At 33.8% G+C, this 17,706-nt stretch overlaps 2 protein-coding genes across 2 annotated transcripts; both read right to left on the reverse strand.

Moving 5' to 3' along the window:
* Window positions 1-1,366: 1,366 nt before the first annotated feature.
* Window positions 1,367-4,778, reverse strand: LOC122314214 (zinc finger protein CONSTANS-LIKE 15-like). The gene is made up of 4 exons (XM_043129638.1): window positions 3,729-4,778; window positions 3,188-3,388; window positions 1,747-2,012; window positions 1,367-1,661 (listed from the first exon to the last, which is right to left on the reverse strand). The coding sequence occupies exons 1-4, from the start codon at window positions 4,608-4,610 to the stop codon at window positions 1,559-1,561; spliced, it is 1,452 nt and encodes a 483-aa protein (XP_042985572.1). The 5' UTR covers window positions 4,611-4,778; the 3' UTR covers window positions 1,367-1,558.
* A 9,136-nt stretch (window positions 4,779-13,914) lies between these two features.
* Window positions 13,915-17,462, reverse strand: LOC122312483 (GSH-induced LITAF domain protein-like). Its single transcript, XM_043127104.1, has 3 exons — window positions 17,111-17,462; window positions 14,469-14,595; window positions 13,915-14,356 (listed from the first exon to the last, which is right to left on the reverse strand). The coding sequence occupies exons 1-3, from the start codon at window positions 17,302-17,304 to the stop codon at window positions 14,273-14,275; spliced, it is 405 nt and encodes a 134-aa protein (XP_042983038.1). The 5' UTR covers window positions 17,305-17,462; the 3' UTR covers window positions 13,915-14,272.
* Between the last annotated feature and the right edge of the window lie 244 nt (window positions 17,463-17,706).

A 17,706-nucleotide genomic window follows, 5' to 3' on the forward strand; every position in this document is an offset into this window, starting at 1 on the left:
GCATAAAGAACGGGCTCCAAATGCAATTCATGTATGTAGGATTCTAATGACATCAACATTGGGCTTCAAAGATTGCACTTTTAACTTGAAAGCTACATGGATGGCAGCCTGCAGCAGGTACTATTCACCCTTCCTCCTTTACTACTGTGCTCTTGGTTCTTGTATTATTTTAGTTACCGCAAATCCTGCAACCAATGAAAGAAAATAGAAGTCTATGGATTAGTAATTATTCAGCAGCATTACAATAAGGTATGAGATTAATGATGATGATGATGATGTTGATGATAAGATAAAGAAGCATGTTGGGTCGAGGACCTATAGTTCCATTATTCCACTAAGCTTGTTGCTGTTCAATCTCCTGTAGACATCACTAATCATGGTTTGAGACATAATTGCTCTTAATTATTACCTTCTAATCTTTTATATAACTTTTATGTCTTTTCTCTTCGAACTTATGAGAAAATTAGATAAGTACTACAAAAATCTTGAAAAATATAAAGTATTCAAAAGATGCTGGAATGTTTCCAGAAAGTTGATTATGATAGAGTTTAAGCTAATCAGGATCGTCAAATACCCATTTTGTACTGATACGATTGTGTTGTTTAAATTGAGGTGGTTATATAAAAATGATTTATATATAATATCTTATAAATTGTGCATCGATTGGAGCTAGTCTGATAAACTTATTGGCACTTTTTGGATGATCATGAAAATAGAAAAGATCCCTTTCTTCCTTTCTTAAAGAAGGAATTATTATTATTAGCATTACCGTTACTACTTCTTTGCCTATTGAATTTGGCCCTCGTTAAATTTTCTAATACTTCTTCACCTTGACTTATCTTTAAAGTTTGATTACCAAAAGAAGAGGGTGTCTATGTTTGATTGACAGGAAAAAGAGAGGAAAAGACACAAAATAAAAGAAAAATGAAACAGTTTCTTGCCTTTTTCACTTGTTTGACAGAGCAAAGGCTAATGGTCCGACCAGTGACCACTTGCTTATGGAAAATATTTTCCTCCAAAGCTTATCCCTTTTTGCACCAATAATTTGCGCCATGACTCATGAGTGAAAGGTTTAAACTTCAACCTACTTTCCTACGTACTATTCTTGAAAACGAAAACATTACGAGCTAAAAAATGGTTTTCGCTTCTCGAGAAAGAGTTTTCGGTGAATATTAATAATAAATATAACAGAAACCAAAGTGATCTTAAAAAAAAAAAAAAATCTAATATGTACACAAATTTAATACGTGGAATCCCTTTAAAAAAAAGATTTGTCGTGGGATATTAATAAACAATGGTATTTCCATGTATCTTCATACATGTTGAGAAAATGTTCTTGGTAATGAAATTTTCTGTGGAAGATGAAAACAACAGAAAACATGTACTCTGTTCATTGACGTTTGGGGTGGGGGAGAGATTCATGCACGTGTATCCCGTGGGTTCGTGCTTGTGTTTAAGAGAGAGAGTGAGAGAGAGATCAGAATTATACATTTACTGTGGGAAAAATGCGAGATATTTACAGACAGTACGCAAGGAGAAGCTTCATCTTTTCATGGATTTAACCATCAGTTGCTTCACTAGCCTTCACAAATCGACCCTTGACTCGCTTCCTAGTGTCAGCTCTTGCTTTCCTTGACTCGTACCTTATGTGCTTATCATATCTATCCACGATAAAGTTTTAACCTTTAGAAACTAAACGGAATAGTAGTGAAAGATAAGGAGAAAAATAACCAGATGACAACGCACCTTCGAGTTTTCTTCTTCTCCTTGTAACGTTGCATGGCATTGCCTCTATTCTGTGCCAGTTGCTCCATGTCGGCCTTGGTTGTTGCTGCTGTTCCCACGCTGTCACCTCTCATAAAAAACGATTGTTCCAGAAGCGGGACATCTTTAAAGCCACCAGAACCTCCTGCTTTACCAAATGCTGAACCTGACAACGGTCTTCCCATATGTCTATTGTTGCTATCAGATGTTGCTGGCCCCTGGCTGGCTGATGGGTTGTTTGAGTTATTCTGTATATTCGAGTAAGATTTTGTCAATCCTCTCAACTCTACTAGGATGGTATGTAGCATTGCAGTGGAAGAAGTAAACAACGATTTTCCAATCAATCTTCAAAGTTTTCTTTCCACAAACTTTAGTGTGCCAAATATATAATGCCATCAATACATCATCTACATAGTCTAACAACATGATAACTTTTGTTTCCCGGTTTTATTCATACACAAAACAAAATTTCTTCACATCAAAACATGGAAATGATCTGACCCATTCAATTCAAAAATTGGTCCGCCAGCTCCTGCATTTTTCTTTGAAACTGGATTATAGTCCTTGCATGAATACTGTATTACATATAGACGATGCACTTCTCTTTACTGAAAAGTGGGACTGGCCGACAATCTACCCCAAAGTTGAAGGGGCAAAACAAACAATGATTTGGTATCACTCACATACAATTAACGAACCTAAGGTCTGCAGAAAATTAACAAACAATAAGAAGGCCATCGATATCATTAGGTTATGAAAGAAAATTAGCAAAGACCAAAAAGAAGTTTTCTGGATTGGACAGACATGAGCTACGATTTTTTATTTTCACAATCCACACCACAAATCACCAGGTACGGCATTTTCCAAAAACCAACATTAAAACAACCCAAGGAAAGCCCAAGCCAAATATGGACTTAATACTCCCAAAAGACTAGTCAAAGTATCATTAGGTTATGAAAGAAAATTACCAAAGACCAAAAAGAAGTTTTCTGGATTGGACAGACATGAGCTACGTTTTTTTATTTTCGCAATCCACACCACAAATCACCAGGTACGGCATTTTCCAAAAACCAACATTAAAACAACCCAAGGAAAGCCCAAGCCAAATATGGACTTAATACTCTCAAAAGACTAGTCAAAGTTACAATTTGAGCTCCTTGAAATCATCGTGAAGGACAAGACTTGTCATTCCTAAACAATATGAGAACTCATTCACATCCTCTTATACACAACCCGGGATAGTAAATACATAATCCAAACCGCAGAGTAGAAGGGTGTCAAGAAAGATTGAAACAGGAGCACATGCAGGTCACAATACGAAATATATAATAGCAATATCAGGTTTCAAACACAATTACATATGCAGTGGAAGAGTCAACTAAAAAATATAACGAGTTTTTTAATGCAGTCAGAAAAGACTTACGTTAAAGGCCATATCATCACGTCCAACAGGACAATTCATCCGGTACATATCTCCCAGCAATTTTGTATTATTCCAAGATGTTCCCTCCATTAGTTCCCCAAAATTTTTTATCATAAATTCTGCATCATTTGCATCATATGCAACTTCCATTGTACCCGTTTCTTCCTGTTCCCTCAATCGTCCAAGTTTAAAATCCCATATCTGCAAGGGAACATCAACGAAGTTCAATCATTGCGAGTACTCGGAACCACATTCAACCGTTGTTTTCATGCGTAACTCAAAACAAGTAAACATAAAAATAATTTTTCTGAGAAGTCAGTTCGAAAAGGAATTTGAAGGTCCCATTCCTGAAATTTTTAATTTAAACAGAAAAATTATTTATATAAATAACCCACCTCAAGATGCAGTGTTATTACTACGAGTGTACGAGAGACAAATTGATTCGCCAGCCGAAAAGAAAATCTCAGTTTAACTTGTTTACACAATCTAAAGCATAAACACAGCATCTGATGCAGACTAAATGATTCAAAACATTAATTACCTGCGTGCTATGACCACTGGGACGAGTGTCCCACAACATATCCCCATCAACAGTACGGTTGTTCTCCTTCAAATCCATCGTAAGCAAAGCCGTAAGGGGCGCTTGTGGTAGTGGATGTTGTTTTTGTTGCTGCTGCTGCTGCTGTTGAGCAACACGACTCTCACCCACAAACTCATCAACCTCATCAACCCCATTCCTGGCATTTCCCAAATCTGCTAGTCTCTCCACACTCATTCCCTGCCAACCACCATTCCCCCTCGGCGATTCCGCCGCCAAATCTCTCTTGAATATCTCCACCAGCTGCTTATACATTACCTGCCTCCGCTTCCCACAGCTCGGACCACCCTGTTTCTTCGACATCGTCAAGATCCCACAGCCATTCACGCCGGTAATGGCGTTCTCGCTCGGTACAATTAAGTCCTGAAAACACACCACTCCGGCGCTTGATTTATCAAACACCGACGACGGAGAGTCGTCCAAAGCACTAATCGTCCAGTTCTGAATCGACGTCGCCGACGGATTCATCTTCTTCTCGTCGAGTTCTATGCCCCAGAGGGAAGCGAGCTCGAGTGCGGAGGGGCAACCAGAGAACCCTTCTACCGGGTTTCGATCGTGAGAGGCCGACACCGAACAGCTACCGTGGGCATCACAATCGCACTCCTGGCACAGCACCAGATTGTCAGTGTCGCACCGGACAGAGACCGGCTCCGAGCAGCAGTTATCGCAGATCTGGGAGCGCATGTGTTTCCGGGACAGCAGGTTCGCCGAGTGCACGTGCTGGTCGCAGAACAAGCAGAGCTTGGCGGAGTCGGCCCTACAGTAAAGAACCGCAAGCTGCTCACTGCAGAATTCGCACGGCACGCTCTCTCCATGACTCCCCATTTCAGTTCCGTTTTGTTCCTCAGCAGAACCCTAACTTCGGACACCCTTTCAAAAGTTCGAAGCCCGCCTACCCTTTCCTCTCCTCTCCTCTGAAAGCTGAAAAGCTTGAATCTTGAAGCCTGAAGCTAAGCTAGAAATGCCGAAGGAACTCTTTACCCTTCAAACAACAAAATAGTAAATAGTAAATAATTAGGCATGAGAGGGATATATTGGGAAAGTTTGAGCCCATCTGGAAAAATATCTTTTTTGACCTTTTTGCTGACCTGGTGTGTTCTCTCAGCACATCTTGATGTAACATCACCAGGCAGAGTTTTTCTAATGTACATCAAGACTCCATCATGCTCGGCAGTGTGCCTAAATTTATACCGTCCGTTCGTATCTTTGTGATTTTGGACGGTAAGAGATCAGAAACCCGTACGCTTCGATTGATCCGCCAGAAAAGGGCAAATCGCTTTTATTTGGTTAGTTGGAATCAATAATGCTCAAGAAAAAAGAATTGAGTTTGAGGCGAGTATTAGATAATTAAATATTAAAGGAAAATATAGATACAATTTTTATTTATAATGCCTCGTACAATTATATTTCGTATATTTTAAATAAAAAATATATATTGATAAAATAATTGGTAAAATTAATAATATTTTACAAAAATACATTCAGTTCAAAGCATATAATTATACAAAATATTGTAGATATCTCATTATTCAATATTAAAAGGTCTTAACGTGATACCATGCATGATTTATTAAAAGAAATATAAAAATATATTTAAATAAAAAAAAGTATTCAAAAATGCAAAAGACTCCAACTCCAGACTTTTTTTTTTAAATCTATTTCGTATTTGTGTTTAAATTTTTTTAATAAATCACTTATTATAATATTATGGTGTCACGTCAATAAGACCATCGTAAATTTCATATAGCCGAACAGCATTTCTTTTTAGAAAAAAAATGACTAGTTTAAATGTATAAATCAAAGATTTTGAGGGCTTGAAAATTAGTTTACAATTTCATATTAAATTATTTATTATTAATTATTTATCATCTAATTATTATTATATGTCAAAATGAGAGGATAGTGAATGAATTTAATGGAGACTTATATTTATAAGAAAAATTCATATACTACAATTTGAATTTGTAATTCATAATTTCATATTTCAAATTTAATTGAATAAGTAATAAGTAAAGAGCGACAAACGATTGAGAGTGTGATTATGATATTGAGAGGGTAAGAGATAGGAAAGTAATAATAAGAGAGGGACCCAACAACAAAAAAGTCACGTGGTAATGAGCATTCAGAGTCGAGCAAAGTAACCTTTTGAAAGAGTAACAACAATAATGGGCTTGGGAGTTTGGGGTGGGGGTTTTGATTTGCGGCTCTCTAGGATAAGTTCACCAGTCGTCATCCATGACGTCTTCTCCTACCCTGTTTTATTTGGTGTATATCTGTCATTGAGTACGTCGTACGTTCCAGTTTTTAGCATAGGATAACTATCGAACGTGATTTATAAACGTGAACAATAGAATAAATGAGTTTTTTTTTTCCTTTTTCTTTAAATAACTTTTTAAATATCTTTTATTATTAAGAAAAAATATATATATATATTTATTAATAATCATTTCTTTAATTATTAAAAACAAATAAATAAATAAAAATATATAAATAAACATATTTAATAATTATATTATCATTTTCCCTTTAGCATATTCGTACGACATCCATCCTGCGAAGTGATATACTTATAAAAATTAAAATGATGGGTACAATAATAGTTGGGTGATTAATTATTTATACAAGTTTTAAAAAAATAAATTTTATTTAAATTTTTTATAAAAAAAATATATTTCTTATATTTTTTAAGATGAAGTTCACTTTTTATGAAAACATTAGGCGAAATTTTCTATTTAAAATTTGGACAAATCATTTCTCATTAATTTAATGCATGCAAATCTAAAGTATTTTTTTTAAAAAATATACTTTTAATAATAGACTTGATTTTTCATTAATATGTATTTAACATTAAAAGCATCTCAATGAAATTATATTTACAAAGTCACTAAATTTGTGATGAGAGATCAAATTTATTTTATAATCATTTTTTTATGACATCACGTAAAATTATGTCAATTTATAACTTTCTCTTTATATCATCTCATTATCAACCAAGAATTTTTCTATATAATATTCAAGCATAAAAATTTTAGTGTTTAGGTTTTAAAGTTTTAACCTTTTACATGCAACTTAAAAAAGTTCCAAGTTAGTCATTGGATTAGAGTCATTGATGCATTATTTTGGCATTATATAAATTTATTAATGAAAAAATTCGATGTGACACATGACTAAAGGTTCTGCTTGGCCACTGAGAATTCTCAGATGAGAATTTTGAATTTTAAGATTAAATATTAAAATATTATATTTTAATATTATTATTGTATTGGGATTTAAAAAAGTTAAGAAAAAGTTAAATTATTTATTATATTTTGTATGGGGATTTGAGAAAGTTGTAATGATGAGATGAGAATTTTATGTTTGAGATGAAAATTTCTTAGGGCCAAACAGAACCTAGTTCATATTTAAGATTGTGATAAAAAAATATAAATTTATAGTTTTAGAATTTATAACTAATAACTTAAATAATAAATTTTACTATTAAAAAATTACTTATTATTTAGTAATTATATTTTTAAAACACTCTCAAATATGTTATATTTGTTTATAAATAAATTAAAACATTTTTGTTACATTTTTGAGATAGAATTGACAATTATTTAAATTTTTAAAAATTATGATCATATATTTAAAAGTTTGAAAATTATATGGATATTTTCATATTTTAATATTTTTTTAATTCGAATTACATTTTGTATTATATAGAAAAACATATTTGAGGAAATGATATTTTTTTCAATCTTATTTTTTAACTTATTTGAGATTAAAAATGTTTAAATATATAACACTCAAATAACCTAATTTTTTTTATTAAAAAGTTTTTAAAACTATTTAAATATTTTTTAAGACTTATACGGCAGGACTTGTATCATATATATATATATATATATATTCTAACATTTAAATATCATTTCTCATCTATTAATTTGTGGAATCTTTTGAACGAGGAACATTGTCGTGGGCTTCCCGAGTTAATTCATAAGCAGATTGCATCAGTCCTCTAGAGGGGTCAAACAATTTGGATAACGTATTGTACGGACATAACATGCGAGAGCGGAAGCCAACCCACCGTGACCCAGCCCAGTTAGGCTTGCACTCTGTCAAAGTTGGATTCCTAGACCTTGTTTGGTTAAGTTTTTTATTTTTTATTTGCAAAATTCGTGTGTGAATTCACAGTAAAAAAGCGACCCCCAAAAAAATTTAAAAAAACAAAACAAAAAAACAACCGAACGAGACAAAACTATCTCAAAAGGAACGACAAATTGGAATGAGTGCTAGAGCGCGCGATGAATACAGAACAGTTAAACGATGTCGTTACAAACCTAAAATTCCAGAGGTATATTACAAGCGAGTTTTTTTATTTTATTTTATAAGATGGTACTTTAATTTTATTGATAAACCCACACTTATTATAGAAGAATACTATAGTTACAACTTGATACTTAGGAGTTACAAATAAAGAAGAATATTATAGTTATAACCTAATACTTAGGGATTACAAATAAGAAAAAAGATCCAAATCCAAGCATGCAAAAATAACTAAACATAAACCAAAGAAATCCAAATACAAACCTTACTAAAAAAGACTAAACCTACAGAAAAAACAAACCGTGTAAATATCCTGCACTTACTCCCTTCTCAAATATGGCAAACTATCCTTATCTTAAAAAACATCTAGCCATCCGTGTAAGATCTAACACAAAAGAATAAGTAACATTACTCCCTTTAACACCAGATTTAGCCAGAATGTTAGCAACCACATTGCACTTTCCGCATTGCACTCCCGGCTTAACCATTACTAGTGGGGAAGAATTAAAAGCGGTTGGACTGAAGTAGTTTGTAGTAAAATGATTAAGGCTCCATTTGAATAGTTGAGAATACTCCATTATTATTTATTATTTTATATTTATTTTTCATATACTTCTTTATTTTTTTTTACAACTATTCAATATTTTATCTTTATATTTTTATTATTATTTATAAAATATTTGAGATTACCTTATTATTAAAACACAACCTAAAGCAAGCAAGTAGTCTATTTGAATTGCTACTGCATAGCTTTGGATAAAGCAGTAGTCCCATCTCGATCAAGGCATCTAGATAACCAGAACCGTATTCTTTCAATTATAGTGGAACAATTTGAAGGAGCAACCATGCCTCTATGTAGAGTCAACGGTGAGTGCTCATCTCTGCGGAAATTGCATGAATCTCTTAATTGTATCGATAGGTCAGATGTAAATAGCATCTAAAATCGTAGCCTAGCTATCACGTATTAATCATGTCGGGAGCTTGACCTACTTGCGGCTGGGCTCGATATTCTTAAATTATATAATTTAAATGAAATAAAATGAAGTTGAATAAAATATTATTATAATATAATTTTTTTAATATTAATTTTATTTTTAAATTTTAAAAAATTAAATTATTTATTATATTTTATATAAAAATTTTAAAATTTATAATAATTATATAATTAAATAAAATTTTAATTTTACGTCACCAAACCAACTATACAAAACTTACAAAAATTTTGTTGGGACAGGTCAAACACGAAGATTGAGAGCTTGTCTTTTTCTTTTTCCCCAACTTCTTTTTTATTATTATCTCCACTTCTTGTCTAGGATTTTCATAGCGAATTTTATCTTCCATCTTCCATGAGCCGCGTAAACTGTACGTAAAATCTTCTTGTCTCTATTATTTTCTACAATTTCTTTATTTTCCAACTCATGCATGGGCGCTCATGTACATCTTCGTCATCGACACCTGCATTACGTGTCATCCAATCAACTGTCAACCATTGAGTCTAAAAATGGTATATATCAACCTATAGAAAACGCAATCAATCAAGTAGGACGGAAACTGCCCGGCAAGATATATATTCTTGATGCGTCGGCCACCCTTGCATGCAATGCACCTTTCATCTTATTCCATTAAAGCTTTGGGAAGTATCTACTTTATTCTTCCTTTAAGAAGAAGCTTCTTAAGTTATAATCATGTTTGACATGGCCGGATATTGCAGCTTTATGCGTTGAAATCCGCTAAAACTTCAAGAATCCGTATCTATGATCAGATGAACATGATTCAAAAGGACCACCACACACTCCAACGAAGCATTGCTTGGTGGTAAGGACATTGACTAGCAACTTTTTTTTTTCTTGGTTAGGATAAATAATATTGATTGATATTGGAGTGGAATAATGAGACCACAAATAAGGAAAAGCTAGAGATGGCTTAATCCAGTATCGATAGGGCTTTTGTCAACCCTAGCTTAATCCCAACTTGATCGAGAAGCCATATATTCTCCTTCCATTGTAATTAAGGTCAAAACCCTTTTCTTGTCCACTGTTGTGATAGGGTCAGAGACGCAAAAAAGTGCAGCCATGACCCATGAACAAAGAGCAGTAATTTGCAGAAAAGATGCGGGCACAAAATGACATGCAACCCCATTTCCCCAGGGCCCTTTGGAAATGGCTAATGGTTAGACCTCTGAGCATGCAACGGGTCACGGTAGAGTGACATGTGAGCAAAAGCTTTAGTTTCGTTGATGATAGGCATTTTTGGGAATTAGGAATTCTATCATCCTTATCAATAGCTATCACTGTATGTGGGCGCGCGTCAACATTGGGCCATGCAAATCTCGGAATATATTCCACGACAGCAACCTAGATGATTGATCCTGCTCAAGATTGATACTGGGGGATGCTGAGGCTTCGTCTTGAAAAGTGATTTCAGACTAATATTATATACCACGTTATTAGTTTATTTACATTTCATTATATACGGTGTGGTGCACTTATCATCATTTGATGATAAATAAGTATTCAATAAATTATTATTTAATGGTAATGCTATACACCACACTATCCTCTCACTTGTAAAGTAATATTATACACCACACCATTATCTTACTTGCATCACACTATATATGATGTAACATATTTATCACTATTTGATAAAGAATCATGTAATAAATGATTATTCAAACGTGGTAAATGTGTCACATCTTACTTAGTAGAATGTAAGTAAAATGGTAGTACAATATATATAATTTTTCTTTTGCAAAATGTTTTTATGTGAAAAAAAAAAAGAAAGCCTAAGGCATCCTAATCTTACACGTGGGATCTGAATCTAATGCAAAATTCTCAGTAGCTAGCTATAAATAGATGATTCAAGAGGTAGCATTGTATCCAGCATCCCCATGGAGAAAGACGATTTATTTACAAAGTTAAGAGGAAGAGAGGTCTTCCATGAGGATAAAGAGCCTTGTTTTGTAGCCAAGGATGACTTGCCTGCAGCTTCACGAAGGGCCTAATTATACGAGGACCATGATTTGGCAGCCGGCAGCCGTGCATCAAAGGAACCGACGTCGCACACTATGGTTAGGATCCTTCTGTGGTATACAGGCAGTCTCCTCGGCTAACGAGACGGGCTCTTATCTTTCATGATTGACCTAATCTTCTTCATGGTGCCTAGAAAGCATGGATAGCCATAGGCTTCTGATGAACGAGACGCAAGGAAGGTAAATATATACATATAAATATATCTATGCCTTCCTTTTTATAATAAAGAAAGGGAGGGTTAGTAGAAGTACTACTCTTTTCAATATTTGTTTCCCTCGATATTATAATCAATTTCGGTTCATAACAAGAGCACAACCCTTACTAGTGTCTACATAGCTAGGCGGCCATATGATTGTGCAAGCTGCGCATGCAGAAGAATACATGGTTCTCAGTTTTCAGCTAGGTCGATCGATCTGTAGACTAGGATATAATGAGCAACTTTTGTGCATTGACCTACTGAGCATTACATTACATACGTATATAGCCACTACAAGAAAATTGTTTATTTGCAACCAGTTAATTTCAGAGAAATAATTATTTTTAATTAAAATTAATTATAAATAATCTTTTAGTTACAATAAATTGGTCACAAAAGTCTAATTTTTTAGTAGTGAGGTGTGTAAAGTGGCTAATCTAAAATGCTGTATTGATCGAGGAACGTCTGATCTATATATATTTTTTCTTAACCGAAGGCTCTTATGGTAGTTGTCAACTACTTCATAGTGGATTCCAGGGTTTTCCTTTCATGAATTAAGGCTTTTTTTAAAGGTTTGGCTGTGGATTTCATGTACTTCCTTCATTTCGCACTTCGTACTCGGATTATATTATCTAACAAATTGTTCAACGGCAAACAGAAATCAAGGGTTCACACTGCATTAATGCATTAAATGATCCATCGAAAAAAAAAAAATGCATTAAATGAGTCGCTTCAATTACAATGTTGCATCAACTGCATGTGGTACCTAGTTATCTGAGTGGACATTTAGGAGCATCTGGAGCCATCGCTAGATCAGAGCATGAGGTCAACTGTCAAGCCGCTTCAGTTGGGTCTTTATTGGTAATTAAGAACCTGATTCTCAGACTATCCAGATCTTTGTATATCCCGTTTGGAGAATCAATATGTTTTATTTTATCTTATAATTATAATTTTTTTAAATTTTTATATAAAATATAATAAATAATTTAAAATTTTCAAATCTTAAAATAATAATAATATTAAAAAAATAATATTTTAATAATATTTTATTCAACTTTTAACTTTCATCTAAAACCATCTCATATCACCTCATTATCCAAACCGCACCTCAATAGTTTGTTTGTAGTTAGAATCTAAGAAGTAGAGAAAAAAAAAATGGAGTTGTCCTTCTTCTCTTTAAGATTAAAGGGGATCTATTAATTTCAGCAAATGATAATTATTTTTAGAGGTTATAATCCTGTTCCTGTGTCTTCTAACCCTGACTTTCCCCAAAATGAAAGTGGTACGTTTCTTTCAAATATTAATTCATGCTACAAGCAATGGTTTTTCTCTTTGCTGGATTTATGAAGTTCATGCCAGTTCACATGTGCACCTAATCATACACGGGTCAGCCTTCTAACCCAGATTGCACCATATATTAGATCTTTGATTAAGATCCGACATTGACTCTTTTTTTAGTAGATCAAGATTCCCTTGTACTCTTACTCGAAACTGAAGGTCTCGCGTAGGAGAAAGATAGACACGTGATATAGGCCCTATGATATTTATGGAACATTTCATTCTATCCAAAAAATACAGAGACAATAATGGATGCCGCCTTACTTCATATATTTATCTTTCTCATTGAAAGCCTTAAATTTGATATTTTTTTTCATTTTTAAATATCTTATCGATCAGACTTGAATGGAGTTTTCAGTTTTTTAAAATTTGAGTTATAACTTTGGGATGAAAAAAAATATTTATTTTTTACCCTTAATATATCAAATAATCAAATCACACCACTTTGGGCTTTTTGTCATAGCAGGATGCTAAAACTAACTAAACTCATCAGTGGGCTTTCAAAACAAGGTATGGTAGGCAGATTTGAATCCAATCCGTTAAACAGTGCCCACTAAAAACCATAGGCCCATTTGAGACCCTGGAATTAGACTAGCACCAGTGCCGGTAAAAACCGGAGCTCCATTCATCGTTCGAAGAAAAAAGGCATTTCTTTCTTCGTTGCTTGGTTTCCTTCTCGCTTATGTGTAAGCCTGCTAGAAATGTTTCAGTCGTGCTGCACTAAAATAAGTAATGTTATATATAAGTTTTAAGACTTGCAAATACTTTGATAAAAAATAATAATAATAAAAAATAAATAAATAGAAAGAGAGTAAAACTCATGGTAAAAAAATACTTTTTTCTTGAAGGACTTGCACTAATAATATTTTCTAAAACACCTTAGAAAAGCCTCACCTTTTCAACCCAAGCTTTATTTTCAAACCCCAAGATCGTGTAACTAGTAGTTTTTTCTCATTGGATTTATCTTGCTCCTGATTTTTTTTTTTTTTTTCCTTTCAAAAAAGCATTATATGTTACCTATGCATTTCTCTATTTGTGGCCGTAAAGTATCTATTGGTTCAATTTTTACCCTCCAATGTGTTATATGAGGTGTGGAAATACAATAGAGAATCACTAGTCGTAAACAAGCTTCATAATGCTGATGTCAAAAGAACGAACAAAAATAAAATAAAAATAAAAAGCCACCCGAGATGCAGGTAAAGGAAACACGAATATGTGGACATTAGCCAAAAACATTTTATATAAAGCCTGTCAGAGATTCAAAAAAACATGTAACTGGCTGTATGATTTAAGTGTCATAGAGATCAACCATTGTATTGCTGCATTTCAGAAAGAGAACTGATTCATATACAAAGATTATACAAAATAAACCCACAAACTGAAGTAGTTTCATAGGATCCATTAGGTCTATTTTATAATAAAAATAACTTTACAATTTGACGTACCACATCAAGCCATATCGGTTTGTGAGTTTACTTTTGTTTAATCCATTTTTATCTAAAGTATTTCACTTTCAGAAATATATGTACCGGGAATCTTACTTTACCACTTCATGTAAAGAGAAACGAGTCAAAAACAAACAGACAAGAAACCAGCAGTCATGATCTGAGATCACATCATGCAGGAAATGCAAAGCTCTCCTGTGTCCAATGAGGAGGATCCATCACAGCACATGGGTCTGATTTCTCAAAATCCCCAACCTACATTGAAAATCATTGAACATAGCAAGGGCAATGTAAATTACCATTCAAAAACTTTTGTACATACGGGCATGCAATTATTGAAAGAAAGGGAACAGGAATGACCCGATACCTTTTCCTTGCAGCTAGAGCAGTAGTGATATTTATGCCAGAGGCAATCCATTGAAGGACAAAGAAAGCAAACTCCAAGCATCATTGGCATCATGCAACCGACAACAGCTGCCAAACTCGGCTTAGATCTATATTCCACATGAAATATCATAATGAGAGAGGTCGACCAAAAAAGTATACCACTTCCTGCTATTATTAAAAAAATAAACAAAATTTAAAGTTTAGTAACATTTGTTTTTTATAGGTAACATAACAAAAAGCCAGTAAAATTTAAAACACTATTGTCAATTTTGATTCATTGAATATTCTTCAATTTTGCACTCCAAGGAAAGATGGGTATTAAGACCATTTATTGAAGTCCACATATATCATGGCAAACGAATGTGAAGCAGCACCGGTGAAAAGATCAACGCAACTGGCAAAGAGAAGTTCCCAAAAGCCACATTCACAATGCCATTTGAAATGGAAGTGTGGGGGGGGGGAGCTAACGAGCAGTGATAGGGAGGGGTCATCTACAGATCTCGTAGATCTGAAATGGAGCATCCAAAAGCATAAGTCATCCTTTTTTATAAGTAATTTTTTGTGACTTAAATGAATCAATATAAAAAAAATCCTCAACCTTCGTGTGCGTGCGCGCACGCGCACGTATTTTTTAACTTTATGAAAGATATGGCATCCTTTTGGTTTCTAATTAACAAGAAGAAAAATGTGGAGTTTTATTATTCTTTGTGGTTAGAAAGTTCTGAATGGTTATTTCTGAAAAGAATCTGATATTATGTCTAAAGGTCATTTGAAACTTGAAGCAATATGATGCATGGCCATGAATAGTTATTAACCATAGCTGAGCTCATATGTCAATTCCCTTATATGTATTCGGGAAGATTCTTTGAGAGCAGATTGTATAAGCATCTATCTGACAAAATGGCTGACAGTTTCTGTCATGAGTTGATGTTGTTTATTGTCCATAAGTTCCTTTTTATTCAAGTAGTTGTCACCTCTCATTTGGACATTTTTGTTAACAGAGGAATCTGTTCTTATGGTTAGGATCTTAGTTTCATGCATCATATTGCTTCAAGTTTCAAATGACCTCTAGACATAATATCAGATTCTATTCAGAAATAACCATTCAGAACATTCTAACCACAAAGAATAATAAAACTCCACATTTTTCTTCGTGTTAATTAGAAACCAAAAGGATACCATATCTTTCCTAAAGTTAAAAAATATACGCGCACACACACGCGAAGGTTGAGGGTTTTTTTATATTGATTTCATTTCTGATTTTAAGTCACCAAAAATTAAGATTTCAAACAAAGGAAAAATAGTACTAATAGGCCAAATTGAGTGTTCAAAATATAATAATAAACTCGTTTCTATGTGATTTCTAAAGTCTATTAATAGGCCATCGATCAACCTTCTCTACAAATGGAAAACATCTTAAAAGTTTCTATCTTTCTTGAAACAACTAAGAATAATCTTAACTTTGACAGACACCATATTCCCCTCCACTTCTATTAGGTACTACTTTCTACTCATTTTGGCATTGAGAAAATTCTCACACAGAGGTGTAAATGTGTCAAGTTTGAGTGAGTAAGAAGTGGTCAAGCTCTATTTGTTTAATTTGTATTTGGAAACGATTCAGCGTGGGCTTATAACCAGCTATAGCTTTGTTCACGGACGGTTAATTTATTTATTGAACAAGTTCGAGCTTATTGAGAAGCTATTTAATTTTGACAACATAGATTATATACATTATATCTTATAATTTCATCTGCAGATTTTGACAAACCAACTTTGTGTTTTTGTAAATATCTTTAGACTTTATATCATTGATCATACACATAAGAATTTAAATATACAGTATTAATAAGAAAACTTCCTCTAATCTTATTACATTCTTAATATTTAGATAATGCCTATGAATATAATGTTCCTCTGACAAACATTGTTGAAACTATTTTCATCATTTTTTCTGAAACCACTGCAATATGGACGCAGTCAGTAACAAAAGATTGCTCCCAATATCGGTGTTGGTTACCAAACCTTGGCGTTCAGGACCACGGCCAGTTCTTGACTGTATATATGTACATACACATATATACAAAGCAACGTAAATCATGTAGTTGTGACTAGGCAAATTTGGCAATAAACCATAGGCAACATTAAAGGAACAAGATATACTCTTAAGAGAATTCTTTCCTTAACAAAACCACAAACTTGCATAATAAAACTACTATTCTTGCACAACTGCCCTACGCTAATCCATCCTAAATGTTTCTCATACTAAACTAAATTTTTAAATGCCAAAGCTCTCAATTTATTTATTTTTCTTCCCCCCTCACACCCACCCTTAATCTGAACAAGCTAAGCATCGACCGAGAGACACCGTTGAACGATCCAATGAGGACTCAACAATAAAAAATTTTCAAATTATCTATTGCATGCTTAATCATCTAACAACAGCTATACGGTTTCTTATCTTTCTCATTAGCCAAATATATACGAAACTTCCAAGCAAGATAGTAGGCCAAATAGAATTCATCGAAATAATAATACAAAAGAGAACCAAAAAATTACAACAAAACTTAGAAAAACCTAGAGGTCGAGAACAAGATGAGAAATCTTTTCCAATCATTTTCTCACCTGACGGTCGTCATTCCGGAATCTCCGCAGTAGACGCAGTTGATCGGAGCGGGAGTGTCGCGGAAAATGGTCTGCTGAATCGGAATTCCTTTGGGATCGCCGTAGACGGCGTTTGGTGGGACCGTTCCGTCTTGGTACGGATTATGTCCGACATAGAGCGGAACTCCGACGACCGGTTCATCTGCCTGCGACATTTCTCAACCTCCTCCTTCTCCTCCTCCTCCTTCCCGATCAAATTATTCAAAGCGAATTTGCGCGATTGAACATATTCGAGAGCGAGTGTGTTTCGTTTTGTACGCTTCTTTAACAGTCAACACGCGTTTTCTTTGATTGGAAATTTGGAAAGTAATTTTATGGGTGACCAGACTTATGTCCCAGCGAAAGGATTTATTAGGAAAATCTTTCAAATTACGTATTTACCTAACTCTACGTGTCATTATCTATTAACGAACTTCTGAATTTTTTATTAAAAAAACAATAAATGATTCAAGGGTATTAAAAAATATGTTATATTTTGCGTGTAATCGGACAAAAATGAAATAAGAATATGATCTGTAGCTTTGTTTTATTTATTTATTATGGGCCAAATAGCACTT

Source organism: Carya illinoinensis, chromosome 6 (assembly GCF_018687715.1).
Source record: "Carya illinoinensis cultivar Pawnee chromosome 6, C.illinoinensisPawnee_v1, whole genome shotgun sequence".
In the NCBI taxonomy this organism is placed as follows: Eukaryota; Viridiplantae; Streptophyta; class Magnoliopsida; order Fagales; family Juglandaceae; genus Carya; species Carya illinoinensis.

Excerpts from the sequence above, each read along its gene's own strand:
- LOC122314214 (XM_043129638.1), bottom strand. The coding sequence starts at position 4,610 with ATGGGGAGTCATGGAGAGAGCGTGCCGTGCGAATTCTGCAGTGAGCAG. Across the intron at positions 3,389-3,728 it reads CCAGTGGTCATAGCACGCAG|ATATGGGATTTTAAACTTGG; the intron begins GTAATTAATGTT and ends GTTCCCTTGCAG. Across the intron at positions 1,662-1,746 it reads GAGAAGAAGAAAACTCGAAG|ATATGATAAGCACATAAGGT; the intron begins GTGCGTTGTCAT and ends TATCGTGGATAG.
- LOC122312483 (XM_043127104.1), bottom strand. The coding sequence starts at position 17,304 with ATGTCGCAGGCAGATGAACCGGTCGTCGGAGTTCCGCTCTATGTCGGA. Across the intron at positions 14,596-17,110 it reads TCCGGAATGACGACCGTCAG|ATCTAAGCCGAGTTTGGCAG; the intron begins GTGAGAAAATGA and ends TGTGGAATATAG. Across the intron at positions 14,357-14,468 it reads GCTCTAGCTGCAAGGAAAAG|GTTGGGGATTTTGAGAAATC; the intron begins GTATCGGGTCAT and ends TTTTCAATGTAG.